This window comes from Oenanthe melanoleuca, chromosome Z (genome assembly GCF_029582105.1).
Source record: "Oenanthe melanoleuca isolate GR-GAL-2019-014 chromosome Z, OMel1.0, whole genome shotgun sequence".
In the NCBI taxonomy this organism is placed as follows: Eukaryota; Metazoa; Chordata; class Aves; order Passeriformes; family Muscicapidae; genus Oenanthe; species Oenanthe melanoleuca.
This window is the reverse complement of record NC_079362.1, coordinates 50798368-50820083: the sequence shown is the minus strand read 5'-3', so window position 1 is coordinate 50820083 and position 21716 is coordinate 50798368. Positions and strand designations below refer to the sequence as shown.

At 42.7% G+C, this 21716-nt stretch overlaps 1 protein-coding gene across 1 annotated transcript in view; it reads left to right on the top strand.

Moving 5' to 3' along the window:
* The window catches only part of DMRT1 (doublesex and mab-3 related transcription factor 1), a 56843-nt gene that overhangs the window by 14870 nt on the left and 20257 nt on the right, over window positions 1–21716 (top strand). Inside the window, exons 3-4 of the mRNA XM_056513656.1 lie at window positions 6673–6956; window positions 16099–16261. Of these exons, the coding sequence (XP_056369631.1) occupies window positions 6673–6956; window positions 16099–16261 (447 nt within the window). The remainder of the gene's footprint in view (window positions 1–6672; window positions 6957–16098; window positions 16262–21716) is intronic.

The window sequence follows — 21716 nt, the reverse complement described above, 5'->3', positions numbered from 1 at the left end:
GTCAGAGCCATTTCAGGAAAGCTGCTATGACTGGTTGTTCTGTCTTGTTGTGGTGGGAGTTAAGTAAAAAGCATGGTAGGAGTTGGCAGATGATAAGGCACAGCCATGGTAAAGAGTTGGAATGGATTGGTCCTTGTACACTTCAGTTCCAGGGAAGAGGCTCAGAATCATTAGACCACACACTTTGGGATTTGTTTGTTTCTTTGTTTGTTTCTTTGTTTGTTTGTTTTAAATGTGTATTCCTGCTTTGAGAAGAGTGATGAATATTTCTGGTTAGGGTTGGAGAAGTTCTGTGGTGTCAGTAAGGTGCTTTGGCTATGCTATATATTCCTAACTGGGAGGCATAGCTGCTATTAGCCCTCATGTCTGATATGGCGGGTACTTGATATTTTTCTAACAGATGTTAGAGTACTTCTCTGTACCCAGGGCTGTCTGGAAAGGTAATCTGAACAAAAAAGAGAAAGAACCAGATTTCATGTTTGAGCTCAGCGGAGGGCCGTAACATTGGCAATTGATGGAGAGAGGAAGAGACATAGTTCTCTGAAAAGCTTTCTGGTCAGAACAATTGGGAGTGCTGCAGATACAGTTTTCCATAGGAGAATGAGAGTAAAAGTACATCTCAGAAACCAGATTCCAGGACAGGGGTACAAGCACACTCTTCTCTCCTGCTTTGCTTATATTTGCTGGCTCATCTTGTTTGCAGAGTGGTCTCCACCTCCCCACTGTCTGAGAGGCAGCACAGACTGAAGGGCCAGAGATCTGTAAACTGCAGAGAAACACAGAGAAGGGTTTTATCTTCACAGCAAGGCCTGGAGTAGCTACCTCTTAGCATTTGAATTCAGGGTTGCTTTTAGGAGTCCAGGGTCTCCTGGCTCAGTCTGCTTTTAAGGGAGAATGTTTTCACTGACTGTTTTGAAAGGCATGATTCTGCCTGACTTGTGCTACAGCAATTCACAGTGTGCACTTTTAGTCCAAATTAAATACCTGATCATTGATGTTTCCTTGTATTTGTCATGATGTTAAAAAAGTGTCTCAGATTTTCTGATTCCTGGGAAGTTTGTTTATTTAATAATGCAATTCAAGAGCACCAAAGCCTCTTTTTTGTACTACAGTTTCCTAAGTCATATTTTCTTCAATATGTCTTTGCATATAGGGATGTGAGTTGAGAGTTTTATACACACAAGCACCTAAAAGAGATATCTTAAGATAAAGCACCCTCTAGAGTATATTGATAAATAGGGGACTAAGGGGAAGGCGAAAGTTGGGATAATAGGGCATTATCTCTCCTGTTTTCTCGAGTGCCCTGCTTCTCTGTCACCTCCAGTTCTTCTGCCCTTAGGAAGAAGAGGGGCATAGTATGTGTCCTTGCAGTGTCCTGAGGCTTTTAGCTGAAGCAGATAGTGCTGGGATGCTGATCACTGCCTGGTCCTTTTCTGGGAGTTCTAAGAGTAATGAAGACAAATCCTGATTCTTTGCACATTCACATCGGTATCCATAAAGGACAATCTCTGTGAATGTCATATTGGACCAAATTTGTCTCTCAAAACTATAGTGCATTAACCAAAGCTGTGAATAGGGGGTGGGTGGTTCGTGTTCTGCATGTGAAGGAGCAGTAAATGGATTTCTGTGTGCAAGAGCAGGCATCAGCTGGTTACAGAGCTGCGAAAAAAAGCATTAAATAGACTCTGTGGAGGAAGAGGGGCAAGAGAAAAGTGGCAATGGAGCGAGAGGAGAGCAGAGGGGTTTTTCTCCCAAGCTTGATGTTCTGGCTTAGCTGCTTGTTGCTGTCATGCTCCTTTAATTCCCACTGAGAGACTCCAGCCTTTTCCCATTCCCTTCCTTCTGTTACTGAAGGAGTTTCCTTTCCTTTTCTTACTTTATCGAAAGCAGGTAGTGGAAATAGGGAAGGTGTTCGTGTGTAATATTTAGTACCGGATCAGTATGCACGGTACAAATAATAAATCACAGGCTACATGCTTAGACAATTTACTGCCAGCTTTTGTATATGATGTGACAAGTGCTCAAAAGGTCAAAAAAGCTTCCTTAACAAATTTGATAAGATAATGCAGTGAGCTGTAACATCATGAAGTCCTGGGGGCCATAGACCAGAATAGAAGAAATAATTATGCATGGTAATGGGTAATTACAGATAATGGCCTTTTTTGGGGGTGGCAGAAAATTACACAACCCCACAGCCTTGCCTGAAATGAACATTGTCTAGCACATTAACTTTATATCAAGCTAAAAGTTCAGTGCTGGAACCAAAGATATTCCACAACTTCTAATGGGAAGAGAACAGAAATACTCCTCTCAAAGACAGAGCAAGTGTGTGGGTTTTGTTTCTTGGGAGGCAGCATTTCTCAGCAGAAAGTAATAGTGCCAGCTTTCTTTGACATCTGAAATAGCTCTGTCATGATTGTCTGGTGGGAGAAACACATTGTACCAGAGTTTCTGATTATGATGTTAGGGAGTGATTTCACACTGGCCTTGTTCAAGGCTACTGTCCAACCTCAAAGCCAGATGCGAATTGAGCTAAACTAATGCATTGCAAGACTTAATATTGCTAAACCAGCTTATAGGAGCATGCCAATACTTTATGTTCTGAGTAAGGAGAAGTTGTCAGGTACAGATACAAGATTCTTTGAAAGGTATGAAAGGTATGAAAGCATTAGCCTCATGACTAAATTGAACCCTGCTACAGCATGCTCCCTGACATTGAAGTGTAGCACTGCTATCCTGATTTATAGAACAGTTACTGGTGTACATCTGTTAGAAATAAGCTGACTAATAATCTCCCCCAGATATCTGCATGGCCCAGTAACCATTCTCAGTAGGTACTTTGGTGCTACCACCCTGTTTTACACACTGAGAATAGTATGGACTCTTATGTCATTTGACCTCATATCAGAAGTTTATTCAGACATATTAAATTACATTGCCAGCATATAATAAGATGTGAAACTGGCCCTTAACAGTACCAGTAGGAATAGAAAATACTCCATGCTTTTGTGCAGCCTTCAAATTTCAGTGTTTGTACTTCTCAGTATATATCCTTAAAAACACATTTGCATCTGTTAGAAGGAGATGGTGATGAAAATTCCTGTAAATTACCTGGCCTTTCTCCTCCCAGATGATCTATATACTGGCCTCTGCGTTGATTTTTGCCTTGCATATCTGCAATTTGTGTAAATCGCCATAGCTTTATTGAAGTAAATGGTCTGAGACTGGTTTACATTAGCTAAGGACTGGACCAGTGTTTTTCACCATGCTCTGCTAAGCGAAGGCAGGAGCCCATCATAGGTTACTGAATATAAAAGACATATACGTGTAACTGACCCCTGGTACTCACCTTCTTTAAAAGAAAATACCAGCCACCCTGAAATGAATTACTGGTTAACTACTATTAATATGCCATAGAGCTGGAGAGTTGTCTACAACACTGAAAGATCAATACCAGTATTTATTGTGCATCATATTGATCTTCTATGAAAGAGTGGGCCATATTTTACACTGTGTACATAGTGCAAAAAAAGTAGCATCGGTTCTCTACAGGAATTAGTAAAGACATAGAAAAGAACTTAGAGATCCAAGGGCACAGCTTGTGGTACTGAGAGGTACACAAGAGGTACTGTTGTCTTAGCTGCAGAAGTGTTGATCACAGATGGAGCCAAATGATGGTAACCCAAACCACAGATAGGAGATAAAAAGAGAAAAGAAGGATCAGAAAGCATTTTATTTTTCCTCCTTCTTAATGCAGCAGAATATTACCACTGCTACTCTTCAGGAGGAAGCTGTAACACTAACAGCTGCTAGAATGTCATAGAAGCATCAGGAGTGTCAGGAGTGATTTGGTGGATAGCTATGGGTAGGTTTCTGTTCCGGCCTAGCCCATCTTGTGCCATGTTAGGAAGTGTAGTGCATTAGAACTTAGTTGCAACAGAACCTGTTACTTTCTCCCCCTCTTCCTTTTAGCTGCTGGCACCTGGGGTGGCTGATCTCTCCTGTGTGTTAGAGAATCAGAATCACAGAATCATTTAGAGTGGAAAAGACTTGTTCAGATTGTTGAGTCCAGCTTTTCACTCATCACTACATTGTCAACTTGACCATAGAACTAAGTGTCACATCCAGTTATTCCCTGAAACTCTCCTGGAATGGTGATTCTGCCTCCTCCCTGGGTAGCCCATTTCAGTGTTTTAACAGCCCTTTCCGTAACGTTCTTTCTGATGTCCAACCTGAACCTTCACGGACAGCATGAGGCTGTCTCCTGTCATTCGTACCTGGGAGAAGAGTCCATGCCCCACCTGGCTACAACCTAATTTCAGGCTCATGTTCAGCTGCTGTCAGCAGCACCCCCAGCTCCTTTTCCTGTGGCAGCTTTGCAGCCACTCTGCCCCAGCCTGTGGCACTGCCTGGGGTTGTTGTGACCCAAGGGCAGGACCCAGCACTGGCCTTGTTGAGCCTCACACCACTGGCCCTGGGCCATGATCCAGCCTGCCCAGATCCCTCTGCAGAGCCTTCCTGTCCTCCAGCACATCAGCACTCCCACCTGACTTAGTGTTGTCTGTGAAGTGAGGATAATCTTGATCCTGTCACCCAGATCATGTAGGTGTAAAAAGACCTCATCTTCCTGGTATTAGTGTTTTTAATGGGGAGTAGTAGCCCTTCTAATGATGCACTGTAAATCAAAAGACACTCCAGAGATTTCAGAAAGAAATCATGCATTTGTGCAGCATAACGTAGCCTTGTGAGGAGTTCAGCAGGTGACTGCCTTGCATGTCTCTATCATGTGAAATCTGTAACCCAGCAAGGAATGTGTTGGAGGATTTTGCTTTTGGCTTCTATTTTGCAACATTTAAAACAGAGCAATTGGAATGCAACTTTATTTAAGAGGTAAATTTAGGGAGGGGAGTCAAGATTGTGCTGTGCCTGTGGTCTAAGTTCCGATCTTATCAGACACAGAAAAAAGGATATAAGAGTCTTACTCAGAAGCAGAATAAGAACAGCTGAAAAAGTTATAAAAGTGAAAAAATTCTGAAAAGTCTTCTGTGACATTGCAGGCACTTCTGTTGTGTGCAAATTTGAGGAATACTCCAGATAAACAAGGCCAGCTGACATGGTTCTGCAGAAAAATCAGGTGCAGGAGGCATAAAACAGTATTTTCTAATAAATAGTTCATCGATGTCAACAAAATGTGAGCAAGAACAGAATGAGGGCACTGTGTAATTTAGTGGCCTGGAAGGAGATAATCCATGATTGCAGAAAGCTTTCATTATAGCTGAAAGAGTGAAACAGAATTGCATTGTAAATTGCAATAATTGGTAAAGGTGATGATTGATCTAGTATGTAGCTAATACACAGTACTGTGGACATTGTTATGACTCTGAGAAGCTGGTATGCCATCATATTCCTTCTACAGGTAAGTAACCAAGATACAGGTACACCAGGAGAAAGATCCAGAATAAACTAGGCCTGCCTGAAATGTCTGTTAGGGCTGTTATTTCTTATGTGCCTGCTGCCCATAGTGCTTCACATCCATACCAATAGCTCTTGGAAGCTCATCCATAGACTTTAAGCCACGTTTTTCTCTTCTCCATGAAACAGCTGGACAACAACATGGGGAGAAGAGGAGCTCCTTACAGAGGACTGGTACAAGGCAGGGTCACAGACATGTGAAGTAGAGTCAGAACTGCAGATATGGAGGGATTTGGAGGTTTGATTTTTTCCCTTGGAAATATATATATAAGATTGTGGCAGTTTTTTGTTGTGTCTGGTTTGGCAATGTAGCTGATGCCCTGATAAGAGAGAGCTTGGGTGTGCAATAGGACCAACAAGCACCTTATATTTTTCATGCTTGCAAATATTGCAAGGCACTGGTTGACAGTGGAGTGGGGAAATCATGGTTTCTCATTGTCTGAGAAGCATCCCCATCTTAGGGAATGAGAGGGAGGCAGACCTTGCCTCTGAGGAGTGCAGCCAGCTAACCCCTGGTCTGGAGGCACTCCAGAGTGCATACAGCAAGTAACTACCAATACCTTTCTCTTCCTCCTCTTTTCCTAGTGGTGGGAAGATCTTGTTCTGCTCTGTGATTTTGTAGGTACAGGAGCTAAATTTGGGTATGAAGGCTCAGCAAGGATTGAGGACCTTACTGCTCACAGGTAGTGTGTGAATTTCTGGGACCTTGGCTGTTCCTGTGGTACTTTCCCCACTGCAGCTTCTCTTGCCTCGGGGCTGTTAGCCCAAGGGGTGAACATGCTGGAAGGCATGTTCAGAAAGTGTTCTCTCACCTTCAGTACGCTGGGAGGAGTCATTCTGTAGCTATATCTTCTTCTTCTAGAGAGTTACAAGAGACTTGGCACACTGTTACAGGTTAAAAAGTACTAGGGGACTGCAAAACTAGGTGATGTAAATCATTATTCCCATCAGTTGATACTGATGGAGGGTTCAGATTGTCTTTACCTGCAGTTGTTTTTGTCTGGTGTTTTGCAATCTGAGGTGTGTGTAGGTGGCAGTCTTAGACTCTGAGTAGTTGTTAGTCCACTTGAGTTTCCACCAAACACTCAGCCGTGTTTAGCTTTCATCTTCTACCTCTTATTTACCACTCTTTGTCCAGCCTTTGGGAGGAGTAGTAGCTCATTAGAAGGTGAAGATAATGGTCTTTTTTTTCTTTTCCAGAGGGACGGATGCTCATTCAGGACATCCCTTCCATCCCCAGCAGAGGGCACTTGGAGAGCACGTCTGAGTTGGTTGTGGACTCCGCCTACTACAGCAGTTTTTACCAGCCGTCCCTGTATCCTTGTTATAACAACCTGTACAACTACTCCCAGTACCAGATGGCAGTGGCCAGTGAGCCTTCCTCAAGTGAGACAGGGGGTACAATTGTAGGGTCGGCCATGAAGAACAGCCTTCGAAGTCTCCCAGCAACATACATGCCGGGCCAGTCAGGAAAACAGTGGCAGGTATGATCTCCTCTTTGCTGGTTTCACAGCAGTGCAAAACCAGAATATATTCCAGGGTGGCATTAGGGCCCATTTTAAGGAAGTTGGACAAAATGGGTGGTTGCAATGCAGCATAACAAAGCAATTACATAGTTGGACGGGGATAATGGTATGGATAAATTGCCACAAGCGCAAAGGGCACTAACTTGATTTTATCTTCTGTATTATGTGACAGTAGATTATGAATTGCTTTCCAGAAAAAGAGTCGAACTCAATTGCCCAATATAACATCCTGAGAGTCTCAGGAGTAATTTCTGGGAGGCTTTGCTCTTCAGAAACGTGGGTTTTTTTCCATAATTCACATCTGAGGCACTGAGATGACCTAGGAGACCATGCTGTTGGTCAATGGTTTAGTTGCAGTCAGTTGAATGTGACGTGGCATATTGCTAGCTGTGTGTTCTGGCAATGGCAGCTCCAGAGCTTGTGATTTTGACTTGTGTAGTTCAAGTTACAGGCAGTACCTGGGAGGTTCAAACCAGAGCTCTGTGTACTTCATTAGGATATAAAGCAAATCAGGCCCTCTCACTCTAGGACTTAATAATCATAGCCTTCAACTCGGGGCCAGTCAGAAACTGGAAAAAGGGGAAATCTGCCAATGCGGGGGATTCTTGGCAAAGTGGAAATATTTCAGTGACTGTGGGGCTGTTTGGTTTTGGACTGCAGAGATGCTTTTTCTGTCTGAGACTGAACTGATAACACTGAGTCTGTGTATGCCTGTGTCCCTTGTGTAAGGACAGAGAGGGCAGACCTCTTCTATAGAGCATCAAGACAAGGCAGGCTGCTTCTACAAAGGCTGTGCAGTGAAACCACTCAACAATGAAATGTCCACCAAAACCTCCTTGTGTAAGTGAGCAGGCAGGTCATCCTGTTTGCTGACAGAGAGTTTCTCTAGCCGGGTCTCTCTGGTGCAGGGTCCAGCTCCGAAAGGGCGTTTTAATTTTTGATACCGAGGAGCTGAAACTAACACCAGGGTGATTCCAATTACTGCAATTACAATTTGTCACTATCACATGTCCCTTTTTCTGCTGTGAGTACAGCTGTATGTGATAAAGAGCTGTCTCTCTTCCTTCTGGGGGCAAGCCCCCGCTGTAAGGGCTTTCTTCTCTCAGAATGTTGATACATAAAGGTACACCTTTCCAGCTGATGGCATCCTCACCAGCTGATTAATTCAACCACCAGGCCAAGGGAAAATTAGTCAAGGCAAGTTGCAGGATTCTGTGCATGGTAATGGGGTGAGGTGCCAAGTACTTTTTCGGCACTTTCATTTTGGTTGATTGGGTTAGCCTGGTATAGCAGAGTATTTCAATTAGGTTACTTCTCAAGCATCTGCAGCACTTAGCTTGCTGATGCTTGGAGACACCATCACAACACAAGTGAAGGGAGGCAACATTTGCCTTGAGAAAATAATGTTCTTGCAGGCTGCTAGTCCTACACTTCACCTAGCACAGAGTGAGGAAGAGCTAAGGGTGTTAAACCTTGGATGAAGATGCAGTGTCCTTATGATTCCGTTGTCGTGTACTGTAATATATAAAAAAGTCTTGGCTTAGAGAGTCTCTGTCACACTTGTGAGATCGCCTTTTGCTTGTGGAACCTTTGACACGCCTTAAAGAAATAAAAAAAATGGGTGGCTTCCATAATTCTTTCTTCAGGCCCTGCAGAAACTTAACTTCTGCTAAAGTGCCGTTCTTGAGATCTTGAAGAGGCAAATAAGGAAAAAATTACATGGTTCTTGTCAAAAAGGACAGTTTTCCTTCCACCAGCAGCCTCTTGTGGGATATATCACATGATTCCATTCACCTTTATGTGAATTTAATTACTTACCACATCTAAGATTTTAATTTCTCCGAAGCAGACCTTTTGGTGTTTGAAAGCAGACCTCAGAGCTGTTTTGATTAGATGTCTGAGCAGAGAGAATAAAGGTGCTTTTCAGCCTGCAGAATTGATGACTTTCCAGCTTCTGAATGTCCAAAAATGAGGACCCACTTCTCCTCTGCAGTAGGGCAGGGTGTAGTTCAAGGTCAGTGTTATGTAATTTACAAGCTGTTAGCTGTTTCTCAGACTGATCTGCAGGTAGGATTGTTATTGCTGGAAGAGTTCTGAGTTATAGGGTTTGCATACTCTTACAACAGCGTAACACTGCACAAATAATCATAAAAAGTTTTAGTGAGATTCTAGAAAACATTTGATGGCAGTGGGTGCAGTGATGCCAAGGTTGTAAAACCCTGGGTGGCACTGAAGATGGTTTGCTGTAAGGGGGACGAGGTCTCAGTTGCTGCACATGGTTATACATCAATTCTGTGCCTGCAGGTTACCAGCAAGGGAAGAGCACAGAAATAGCGATAAATGGGGGATAAATAATTAATGAGCTTTTCTGTCAAGCACAGTAAGGAATTAAAGGAGACTTTCATTCAAAGCGTGTTCCTCAAAGAGGAATCACGCCTTACTTAACACCTTCAGGAGGTTTTGCTGACAAACCTGTGCATGCTTATCCTCCTCAGAGGTAACACGTAGCTGTTACCTACACAGGGACTTATGCTGGGCTGCTTGTGCTGAATTAATTTTTTTTTTACATGTATAGGCTTTCTTAAACCAGAATCCAGTAGGAGTGCATCTTCTTACCTGACTTTTATTGCTGTAACTGTTTTGATCAAAGTTTTTGATCTTTGTTTTCTTGCCAGAATCAATAGTTGGGCAGTGCCTGCTGTAACCGAATTAGGACAGCTTGCTAAAGTGTCAGCTCACAGGAGGGTTTTTTTTGATGGTAGAAGTCACCAGTGTGCTCCCTGGAAGGTATTCTGGTTTAAGCTGGGTAGACAAGACACCTGGTTTTTCCAGGCTCAGTTGGTGAAGGCTCTCAGATCCTAGATTAACTTCAACCACACAGGGAGAATTGCATATTTAACTTCTGGACACAGACAAGGCCTTGAGCAGCCCAGCTGTCTGCTTTTTCAGAATTTAGGGAGCAAGAGAGAATAGCCAGGGAGGAAACATGTGAGTGTGTGTGGGATGAGATGAGGATTAATGCATCATTGAGCATTGGCAAATAAACTGAATCACTGAATCTTTAATGTAGATTAATGTCAGATTTCATTAGTCTTTGTTCTTTGCAGAGGCTGGTATGCTTGAGTGGATTCATAAAGGTACAAATGTTTTATGTATTTCTCTGTAGGTTTTCCTCATCTATATACAGTCACAGCAGAAGCTGTATCCATTGTGATTTGATAAGCGTAATGAAGATTGTTTTGGTTGAGACTCCTTTGGTCATTTATATTCTGCTGCTCCTTCCAGCTCTAAGGCAGATAATCAGATATGTCTGGTATTGCACCTGAGGAAGAGACTAGCTTAGGTTGGTAGGAAATGTAGCAGATTTGGTGGTTACTGTACCTCTTCCTTCAGTGCAGTCCTGTGTGAGCATCTGGAGTCTCCCTTGAAGCTCTTGTAATTGCACATTACAACGGGAATTTGTGTGCATTCTGTCCAATTAACGGTAAAATCAGTTTGCCAACATAAGTACTGCAAGTCAGAGTGGGTTGGTGTACTTAAAAGTTGGTGCTTCTGAAACTGGTCTCACTTCAGTAGGAGAACAGGAGGTGATTGTAGCCTTTTCTATCACAGCAAAAGTGAAACCTTGATGGACACGTCTGGATCTAATCAGACTTGATTTTCTAAGCTCACAAACTGCTGGCATATGATCCACAGCACAAGTCTAATCTGGACTCTCTGTGAGTCAACATCATCCCAAAAAAATGTTAGAACTTCTGGTTTGTACAGCTAAAGCATTAAAAATTGGTGAGATGCACTGGTCCTGACACCTGGGGACCAGTGTCTGCTTTTTCTTTGTTATTCTCATAACCCCAGGGATCCTGCTTCTGGGAAAGGTTAAGGGTGGTGTGGAGGTTTTGAACACATTTCAGAATTTCTTTCCCCTACCCTACCCTACTCTACCCTACCCTACCCTACTCTACGCTGCCCTACCCTACTCTACCCTACCTTACCAGTATTCTCACTTTTAGAACCTCAAATTTCTTGTTCTTTCCTTACACAAATTTATAGCAAAAATACTTGTGAGGAACTGGGAAATTTTGACTTATTTTCTAATGTGGGATTTACATTTACCGTCTGGAAACAAAATATGTAGTACTGCTGATGCAGGAAACTGTTTTTAAGGATTTCTTAGAAGTACTGAACTTGGAAAAATTCTCTTTTACTAAATCCAGAAGAATGTGGCTGTGATAGGACAGCCAGGAGTTTGAAGAATAGACATTTGCTAGTAAAAAAAGATGTCTCTTTTCAACCTCTGCCACGTGCTTTTGCTTTCTGGACCAGCTTTTCCTCCAAAAAGCCTGTCTCTCTTACAGAAATTGCAGTCTTGCTCTCCAAAAGTCAGTGTAAAATGTGTGCATGTGTGTGTAAATATATACACATTGTGCAAGTCACCCAAGACAGTCCCAATTTTATATGTATGCAGTGAATTATGTACTGTATTCATAACATACCCTTCACACTACAGATTTATGCTAAAAGTATCTTAATGTTTCTGACAGCTCATGTGTGACATGAATGCAATCCATATTTCTTGGAGGAGCTAATCTAAGTGGTTTATTTTCCAATACTGCTGATAGGGCTATATCTCTAGGTGTCACTGCAGTTGAGATTCTGATGGTAACATATTGTTTATGGGTCACTGCCTTTGTCTAAAAGAATAGGTTGGAACAGAATAGCAAAGGTTAATTAAGTTTGTCTATCAAGGAGGGACAGATATAGATGTGTCTTGTATTTTCTGTGCTAGAATCAAAGTAAGTCAAGGCAGGGTATCATAGACTCATTTTTTCCTTATGCTGGAAAACATGCTTATCTGGTTTTAGGAATGAAACACTTCGGGCAGTATGAGTGCAGCAGTAGTTGTGAAGGGTCAGCACATGAGGAATAACATTGCAGAGTGGGAGAGTAGCAGCAAACCTGGTTTATAACTGCAGAAACTGAGGCAGGGAAATGTTAAATAACTTGCCACAGTCAGACAGCTCACAGGTGACAGAGGGGAGATTACTGGTGCTTGAATTTCCATTTCATTGCCTAGTGGCTGCCTTCTTGCCCATGCCAGAAACCAACCTGTGAATTCTGTTGTTTGCAAGCAATGACACAAATGCAGTTTTATGCCCATGAAGATTGACTTTAAGATCAAAACAGAAGGAGGAGGCTATGTTAAACTTTGAAGTTTCTCTGGTGTTTCCATAAATAATGAGTTTGGTAAGTTTGTTGCTGAGTCATGGGTGAAATAAAAGGATGGAAATTCTGGGTGAAGTGACTTGGCCAAGATCATGTGGAACACCAGTGGCAGAGCTGAAGGATTTCACTTTTCCTGTGTTGCTTTGAAATTTTTGCAGCCCTTGTCACCCAGGAGTAGCATCCATGACCTCCTCCCGTTTTTCTTGGAAACAAGCCCCATAGTCAGGATCAACTGCAAAGTTGAAGGTAACTGCTAAAATATCAGTGGTGTGCTCACAAGGAGATTATGTCTGGCAGCTTCTGTAAACAAAAGAATTACACAGGTGATGTTTTGCCTAAATAAATATCTGGGAAGGACAGGACCATTTTCTAATCTCTGAGGCTAGAGAGATGAGTCAACACTTGATGCCTGCTTTGGCACCTGCCTGGTTTTGGTTTGGCCACCTTCTCAGCTCTTTCTCTATGAAAAAGAAATGTAGAGGTTATGCAGATGTTGTCAGAAGCTTGGGAAGAGGAACTGGGCTTTATGTAGTCTTCCACCAGCTGTTGAGAAAGGATTTTTACAGGAATAGTCTGATGCAAGAGCTTTTTCCTCATGTTTTCCCTGGATTTTGCTGCATATGCTGTCAGTGTTGGACATAGCTGAAGGGCATCACTGACCATTGCTCAGTGATTAACAAGTCCTGTTTCCAGCTTATCTGTGCAAGGGCAAACTGTAGCTGCCTCTCAGTTCCTCACAGTGGCTTTTCAAGGTTCGGAGGAGGAAATGCACTCATGGCCTTCCAATCACACCATATTTATTTGTTCTTGAATTGTAAACATCCTACCATTGCTTGCAGTACATGTTTTAGAGCATTACTGAGTGTGTGCTGTGTTGTACAATTCAGGGGAACCTGTAAATGTTGCGTGGGCCAGCTGCTGCTCAGATGGTATGTGTCTCTCACTGAAGCCTGTGAGGTACTGGTGAATCCTGCAGCTGGAGCAGGGCACAAGCAGCAGGTGGCTGGAAGGGAGCTCAAATTGCCCTCTGCAAAGACTAATGCGTGCCTTTCCCTTCCGCAGCTCTTGCTCACCTAAACATGCCTTGTTCTTTTGGCATGTAGCCTATAGTGATACAAACCAGAGTGGTTTGTGGGACTGTCCCAGCTCATGCCTATCTCATCTTTGTTGTAGGGGTAGAAAGGGCAAGGGAGGCAGGAGAAGGAAGGCCAGGCATTCTCCTGTGATCTGTGCATGACCCCAGCATTCCCCCTGAACAGGACCTAGGATCCTTACCTCGTACCTGACTGTAGCATAAGCTGAACTGCCCCAGATTGAAAATAATCTGAGTGTTCCAGGGCCTCCCCAAGGCTGTCTTGATCTCCCTTTGTGGCACACAAAAATCTGTAAGGATTCCACAGAGCTGCAGGAGTTAACACAGACCAAATGTCACTTCTCATGAGGTAGTGGTCTCCTAAGCCCCCTTTTTAATGCAGCGCTAAGGTCAAGAATTTTTACAACTGGTTGTTTTTTTATTGTTACTGTAAAATAGGATTGCTAAGCACTATAAAAAGGAAACCTTATGGTTCAGATTTACTGTGGTGTGGATTCTAAACAGTTTAATAAAACAAAACCAAAACCTTCTAGATTTTCTTCAGTGGTTAATACACAGCATATTCTTTGCAGAGCCAAGCCTCTGGCTGTCGGTCGAACTGTGGTTCATAGACTTGGTGTGGGTAATGAGATTATAAAACATGTCTCTTGCTAGCCAGTACCACACACTAATAATAATAGTAGTAATAATTCATTGCATCTAGGGATTTTAGGTGAGTTGTTTTTTTAAGAAATGGAGAAAACCCCTAAAAAAGGCGTTGAAAGGAGACGGATCACTGCATCCACTCTGCGGGGAGGGGAGATGTGTGCATGATTGAGTCAGTGCCAGGGAGTGATCCTTCTATTTTGTTACAGCTGAAATAACCTCTCATGCAGGCAACTTTTTCTCAGTTGTACATATGCATGGCCTTGCAGAAGGGAGAAGTGGAGATGTGAGATCTCTGGGTGCTGCCCTGCCCCACCGAGGGAAGGAAGACTCTGTGCAACACAGCAGACAAAGAGGAGTTTGCTAACTTTTTTTCCCAGTACTTCCAGGGCTGTTGAGCTTTGTAGATGTGCACATTCAAAATGCTCTTTGGACTGTGCTTTTGGGCACTTCGTATTGCACAATGACAAGGTTTTGTTGAGAGAGTCTTGTTTCCAGAAAGGAGAGTGCCCTTCAGCAGAAGACGAGAAGCAATGTCAGTGGTTCTTTAGAGTTCAGGCTTCCTCAGGATGACTCATTGAATTTTTGAAGAGCAATTTACTGTTTAGAAACCTCTTAACTTTCACAGGCTAAAAGCAAGTCCCTAAGTACATGTGCAAGTAAGTGTATGCAGCTATGCTGCTGTCAGAAATCAGTGCACTTTACTTCCTGTGAACAGCCACCATTCTCTGTGCACTTAATCGCATTGCAAACGCCTCAGAGAGCACCAACAGGGCCACATTATTTGCAGTGAGGCATATGAAAATGAATATGGAATTCTTACAGGGACTCCTGCAAAGCAAGGGGGTGACTGAATTCTGGAGTGGTTTTAGGAGGTGCTGGTGGCTCCTACTGCCAGGACCAGACCCTGTGGGTGTGCTGGCATGGGGACTGCAGGTTCTAGCCTCCCCTGCTCCCTGGCTCTGAGCTCTGCAGCCTGGGATGGGTTGAGGGGTGGGGCTCCAGGTGCAGATGGCTGGGACCCAAGGAAGCCACAACGGAGCAGGCAGACCTGAGATGGGATGTGGCTGAAAAGGCTGTTAAGCATGTCTGCTTATAGACACTGTGTGATAGCATAGCTGGATGTGCATTATTATTAGCACTGCTACTATGATAACCAGTACAAAACTCCTTTGGCATTCTGTCTCTGCCCAGAAACTTTCCATCTTTCAGTCGTTCACTTCCCAGCATACTTAGGGAAACTAGCTAGTCTTATCTTTCCAATTGAAAATGTTAATCTTGTTCTGGCTGCATTTTTGGAGCACAGGCCACATTGTAGGGCTTTATAACAAATATTAGTAGGTTGTTAGTTCTCTCATAAAACACAAATTTTAACACACCACTCCTCTGGGGAGATCAGTTTGGATGATATCAGGGCATTGGAGTAGGATAAACTTTGATGTCTGAGTGTTGCCACTTTGCTGCAGTTGTGGAAAGGAAACAGGATATCTGGTGGATGCTGTGCTGATATGGCAGACCTGCTGGCTGGTGTCCAGTTGTCTAAACACAACATGCTTTTTTTCAGTAACTAAGGAAAATATTTTTCCCATCTTACAGTGTTGTTAGAAAAACAGTATGCTTGATTTCGTGTGTGTCAGTGCTCAACTCCATGGAGCATATTCTATGAGAGTTGGTCAATAGGACTGTCCTCCTTAGCCGTCCAGCAGGTCCCTGGCAGAGCAGTTACCAGCAATCTGAGATGGGTTAGTCTTTGGGGAGGTGCAGGAGCTGGATGCACACTTCATCTCTGACACTGAGGTATACACTTGTCTGTGCCATAAGCTGGGGACTTGGCAGGAAGCTGATGTCGATGAAAGGTACTTGCTTGTGTGCCAGATGCATGTCCGTCTGCAGTAAGGTAAAGCAGCCTTAGCTGGGTCTGCTGCTGGATTGCATCTCACACCACACCACCTGTCAGTGTGGACAGACTGTGAAACCACCAAATCAAAAACCCAAGGCCAGCATGTCAGAATTTTAGTTCCCATGCACCCACTGTGACCTCCTTGCCATGGAGCAGTGAGGGGGAGGGATAGTGGGGTGCCCCCATGTCACTGGGGCTTGACTTTCACAGGCTGCTGTTGCATTTCTCTCTCCTGACAGGTGAAGGGCATGGAGAGACACCACGCTGTCAGCTCCCAGTACCGTATGTGCTCCTACTACCCACCTGCTTCCTACCTGGGACAGGGGGTTGGCGCTCCCATGTGCCTCCCCCAGATCCTGGCCTCTGAGGACGTCCCCTCCTCCTCGGAGTCAAAAGCAAGAGGTAAGTGCACCCACTGGGGTGTGTGGCACTGCCTTTCCTTGGACCTGCACCCAGGAGGTGTGGGTTGCTGCTGGGAAGGAAAAGCATCATAAAGTAGGTCTTTTAAAGATAGTGGCTGATTTCTGGAAGGTATGTAGCGTGGTGGCAAAGTCAGGCTGATCGTGTACAGTCCTATAGTGTTGCACTTCAGAAGCCTTATGGTTCAGGAATCCAGCCAGCTAACCTTCTGCACTTAGGTATGTCTCTTAAGTTCTACAGCACTTGAGGTGCTGTCTTTGGTGCATACCACCTGGCTCCCTCATAGGAGTAAATTACAATCTTTGCTCCAACTTCAGAATTACCTTTCTTCTCAGAAATGCTATAATTTTTTCCACAGGTCTCCCATTGAGTCTTTGCCATCCTTTCTGAACCACATGGGGGAACTACTCCTGCATCCCAGCCATATAATAATGAAGCCCTTTGCAAACTTGCTTCCTATTTTTTTTTTATTTTTTTAAACTCATTGTACCATGTTACTTAATTTAAAATTACTGCAGATAAATCTTTCTTTCCAAACTGTGTTTCAGGCTCTCCTAAGGATTACTGTAACCCGCAGTAATTTTCAGCACTGGTGAATTTACCCTGTGGTTTTGACAGTGTTTCTCGAGCTTTCTTGTTGCCTTACTCCCTTACTAGCAGACAGTGCTAACATAGGGGTTAACATGGCTCTACTTGAGTAATCTATCTCCACTGAGCTGTCTCTCTGTCACTGAATCAGGTCAGTAACTGATGCTGGAGAAATAAGAGAAACAGAGAACAAAAACTTCACACTTTCTGGCATTCAAAGGTATCCTGAGCCAGGACAATAAGCTTTTCACACATTTTGTTTCTCTGTACCAATCAGTGAACTTGGCAGTTTAATTTTGTATGGTCTGTGGGAAGTATTTTTTTTTCATTCACTTTACACCTGCCAAGTTTTAGTAGGTTAGTTTTTCTTGTTTTTTTTATTTCACAGAGTCACAGCACTGATAACAGCATCCATCCTCATTTGCCTCTCTTTCCTTCTGCATTGAAATCAGTGTTCTCCTCTTTCTGTCTAATGGGAGGATGTTTTATATGTAGGTTCCATAATTGTTCTCAGACATGGTCTTTCTGTGGCTGAAGTACCGGTGCCTGTTTTGGTCGTGCCATGTGGTTGTGTCATGGCAGGACCTTAAGGATTCAGATGATGTTTTGGAAGGTGAAGTGTGTATAAAGTCATACCTGTGTCAGCCAGGACTGAGCCCTTGTATTCACTAACTCCAGAATAATTTCTGTTGAGGAGGTGGCTGTTCTTCCATAGTGGCTGTTTCTGAAAGTCTTCCAGCTAGCTGTGACATGTTAGATAGATGAAGAAACAACACATGGTGTGATGAAACCTTAGACTTTTCCTCCTTCTCCAGTAGTTTTAAATGGCTTAGAGAAATCAGTGATCCTTGGTTCATTTTCCTTCTCTTTTCTTCAACTTTATTTTATTCCCTCTTTTCTAACCACCACTGAACAGTGACGTCTTCCTTTCTGCCCATTGGTTGGAGAAGCAGTTGGTTTTATGCTCAACTGCAGTTGACGCTTTTTCTTGCATCCATCACTACTAACTCACTAAGAAGTCTTACCAGCCAAGTATTTTTAAAAATAGACAAAAGACCTTATACCCTTTGTTCCCAAATGCACTTCAGTAATTTTTCATCACTCTAGAAAAAAATTATACGCAATGTTCCACTGATTTTTAAACTGCATAAATACTGTATTTTCAATAATCCCTGACTGCTTCTCCAGACACTATTCCACACACAGATATTGTTCCCTAAGTTACACCATCAATCAGAAACCGACAAGCAGTGAGATGTAATTTACTGAGATCAAACAGCATTTTCCAGACTGAAGAAGTGTTTTTCTATAGCAGGGAGCTAGTGGGTGAAAGAGGCACCAATGTTTTTGGAAGAAATTTGAAGCCGTGAGCAGGATCATAGCCAACAGGCTTCTTAGAAGTATCTTCTTTTTTCTTAGGCATGTTCTTGGAGAAGATGTTTTTACTTTTTCTGTCTACAGTCAAAATAATATCCCCAGGAAATATATTATTTACTCTTCCATGACATTTTTCTTCTGGTGCTTTCCACAGACCTTAGAGGGTTAGAGGTTTCTTGCCTCTCTCGTCACCTGTGTGAGCTCTGAGTGGATCCCGTATATTAAAGAGCGTGGGTTGTTTCCCCAAAGTATTGACTGCACATGTTGCAGTTTCTGTCTCCTACAAAAAACACATTCTTAGGTATTTTTCTGTTGATTGTTGGGCTGAGCTTTCTGTCCAGTGCCTGACTCCTTCTTTATGAAGCTTAAGTGATGTGTTTCTGCAGGGTTAGTGGTTTCTACTTGCTGAAGACAACTCTAGTGCATGTTTTAAAGAAGCAAATCTTACTTTATTAATTTCTTTCATATGTTTGAAGTGGTAATCCTGCTCAGAGGCTTCCTTTCTTTTAAGAAATATGTATTGACGGATTTTAGATCCAGAAGGGAACATTAGGATCATCTAGTATAATTTGCTATATAATGTAGACTATAATGTAAAACTTTACCTAAACTCCTGCGGCAAACCTGTGACTATATTTTTAAGGTCTCTGTGAACACTTATGTACTGTTAACCCAGAAATTTTTGAGGAGGGTAACAATGTGCTTAGAAGAGCTGCTGATCAAAATAAAAAGCTGATTTTTTAGCTACATCACACATACAGTTTATTGCTCTCACTTCAGCTGCAGCTTCAGCATTATAGAGGCTTTGCCTGTTCATGTGTTGTCGTGGTATTTGAGTGGGACCATTTAACTACTTTTGTTCTGGTAAGTTAGCTGCCTGCTTAGACCAGTTACAGTAAAAGGGATGAGAGATGAACTAGCAGATCTACACTTTATTTCTTTCAGTGATTTGAAGGTCTGTGGAAGCTTCTAGCCCTTGTACAGGACCATCATGGCATGTTTCAGTAGTAATGGGTTGATGTTTTCTGAGTGGCAAAATACCATCAGTCAATCTCTTTGCAGTTTGAAGTGTTTCCAAGTAAAATGTTTTGCTTCCAGCTAAGCACAGTTGCTGCTCTTTCAGCAGAAACTGGGAAAAAAGGGGAAAAAAGGTTGATAAACCAGTGACAAACAGAAAAGGATGTTTGTAGAGGTTTCCTTGGTCACCAAGTTTTAAGTTTTAGGCAGTAATTTCTAGATAGGAGGGGGTTTTTATACTCAGTACTGCAAAATATTTCCTCCTTTTTTCTGCAAAAGCAGTGGGAGGAAAATACATATTAGAATGTTGTCAAATATTGACACGTGCATGCAGAAGTACAGTTTTGGAAGACAAGGAAGACAAGTAGAGATTTGGGGAAGTAACAGTGGGACACAACAACGTATTTCATCTCCAAAAGCCAAATACTTTGCATGGGATTTTTTTGGTTTGTTTTTTTTTGTGTGTGTGTTGTTTGTTTGTTTGTTAGTTTGTTTGATGAAGCTTCTTAGGTTTGGCTCGCTGCAGAAAATTCCAACACCTTCCACTGATTTTCAGTCGGCCTCTCCAGCATTTATATTTGTGAAATAAACTGCTCAAGACCTTGGTTTGAGAGAGCAAAAAAGCATGTGCAAGGCACACGCTTCACTCTGGATGCTGTTTCCATGCATGAAAGTTCAGCATTTGCTTATCTGTATGAAAGCATTTTCCAGGTTTGGGAAAGCAGCAGAAAAATTTAATGTTCAAATAGAAAGATGCAAAGGATAAACATCCCTGTATCTGCAGACACTTCAGATTTTAGAGTAGTTACCTGGTCTTAAAGGTGGCATGGAGTAAAACCTCCTTTATGTCCTCGTTTTGTGAAATGTTGTGATAATTACACCATATGTCTGGCTGTGGTGAAAAAGATGTCTTCCATTTAAAATTTTGTTCTGCTAAACAGATTAGAATTTTTGTTTTCCTGTCCTGAGTGTCATGAGTGTTGGAAATACAAGGAATGAAGCACTGGAGCAGTGCTGTGTTTGCAGATTGAACATTAAGCAGGAGTATGAAAGTTCTCCCAAAGACAAGTAAGAAAAGGTGGTGTTTTGATGCAAAAACATCAGCAGTTTTGTGTAAATAAGCAAACGTTTTAGGAAGAAGAACATTTCTGGTAACAGGTTTTCTGTGTCAGCATAACAGCTTCCAGCACTAAAACACTTTTTCACAGTCCTCTCTAGAATTCAGATAGCAGGTATCCCCAGTTTTACAGCTGTGGAAGTGAAAGCGACACAGGCGTTTCCAGAACCTGCATTTGGAGACTCACCCCTGTTTCTGTGCTTGGATGCTGTATCAGCAACAGTACTGAGCTGTGGGAGAAGCCTGGCCATACTGGAGCAGCTCTGTAAAGCACCTCTTCCAGCAGTTCCACAAGAAAGGGCATGTTGGAAGCAGTTTCCCTGCTTAAGATAAAAAGTTTCACTTTGACAAAAGCATTGCTGGAATGCAAGGAATGCTATGTGCCCTAGAAGCATGCTTGAGAGATGGAAAGATTGGATGTTTTCTTCCCAACTGAGTTTTTGTGCACCAAAGTTATTCCCCTTTTTTTGCAGCTTCCTATATATCATAATTTTGCATGACTATATGTCTTAGAATTGAATGCCATGACAAACAAATAAGACTTCAGAGCCACACTTGGCATTTCAGGTGGCACCTGTCTGTAGATTCAGAGAGGACAAGAAGTCCTGGTAAGCAAAAGGTCATTGAGACAATTTCCTTGAATCTGAACTCCTTTCTGCAAGCATCAAAGTTACAAAGATGGCACTGCAAACAAAGCAGGCCAGTTGGATATGGCTGAGAAGTTGCCTCAGAGAACAGCAAAAAGCCTTGCCTCTCTCTGCTCTTAATTTGCAGCCAGGAGGGAAGCGCTTTGGAATTGGGAAGCAATTGTAGCAAATAGCCCAAATTCTCTTCTGTCAGCCAGCTAGCCACAATCTATGTAAGCTAAAGAGTAGCTGTTTCAGTCCCAGGTGTTGTCAGGTGTGAGACATAACTCTACTCCTTTTCTCTGTGCCTCTTTGGAGAGCATCACCAGAATTCATCTTGAGTTATGGAAGGGTTTTGGCAGCAGAGTGTATGGGGAGGATAAAATTTTGCACCCGGAAGTTCATCAGTATTTAGCTTGTGTGTTATGTATGTGTGTCTGTCTGTTCATCTTTTCCTTAAAAAGTGACCTCTACTCAAGAATATAGGTCTTTAATGTTGAAAGAGTGAGCAGCGTTTGCTGAAAACTCCAGACTCTAGTTTCCACTATTATTTTACATCAAACTCTCAGCAATAAATTTTGAAATAGCACTAAAGAAGAGAAAGGGGTAAGGATCTAGATCTGTAGATCTTCAACAGTTCACTTGAGCTTGAGGCAACTGTTTGGTTTTTGTGCATTCTTGTTCCTGCTTCTTACAGTCCCCAGTGGTTATG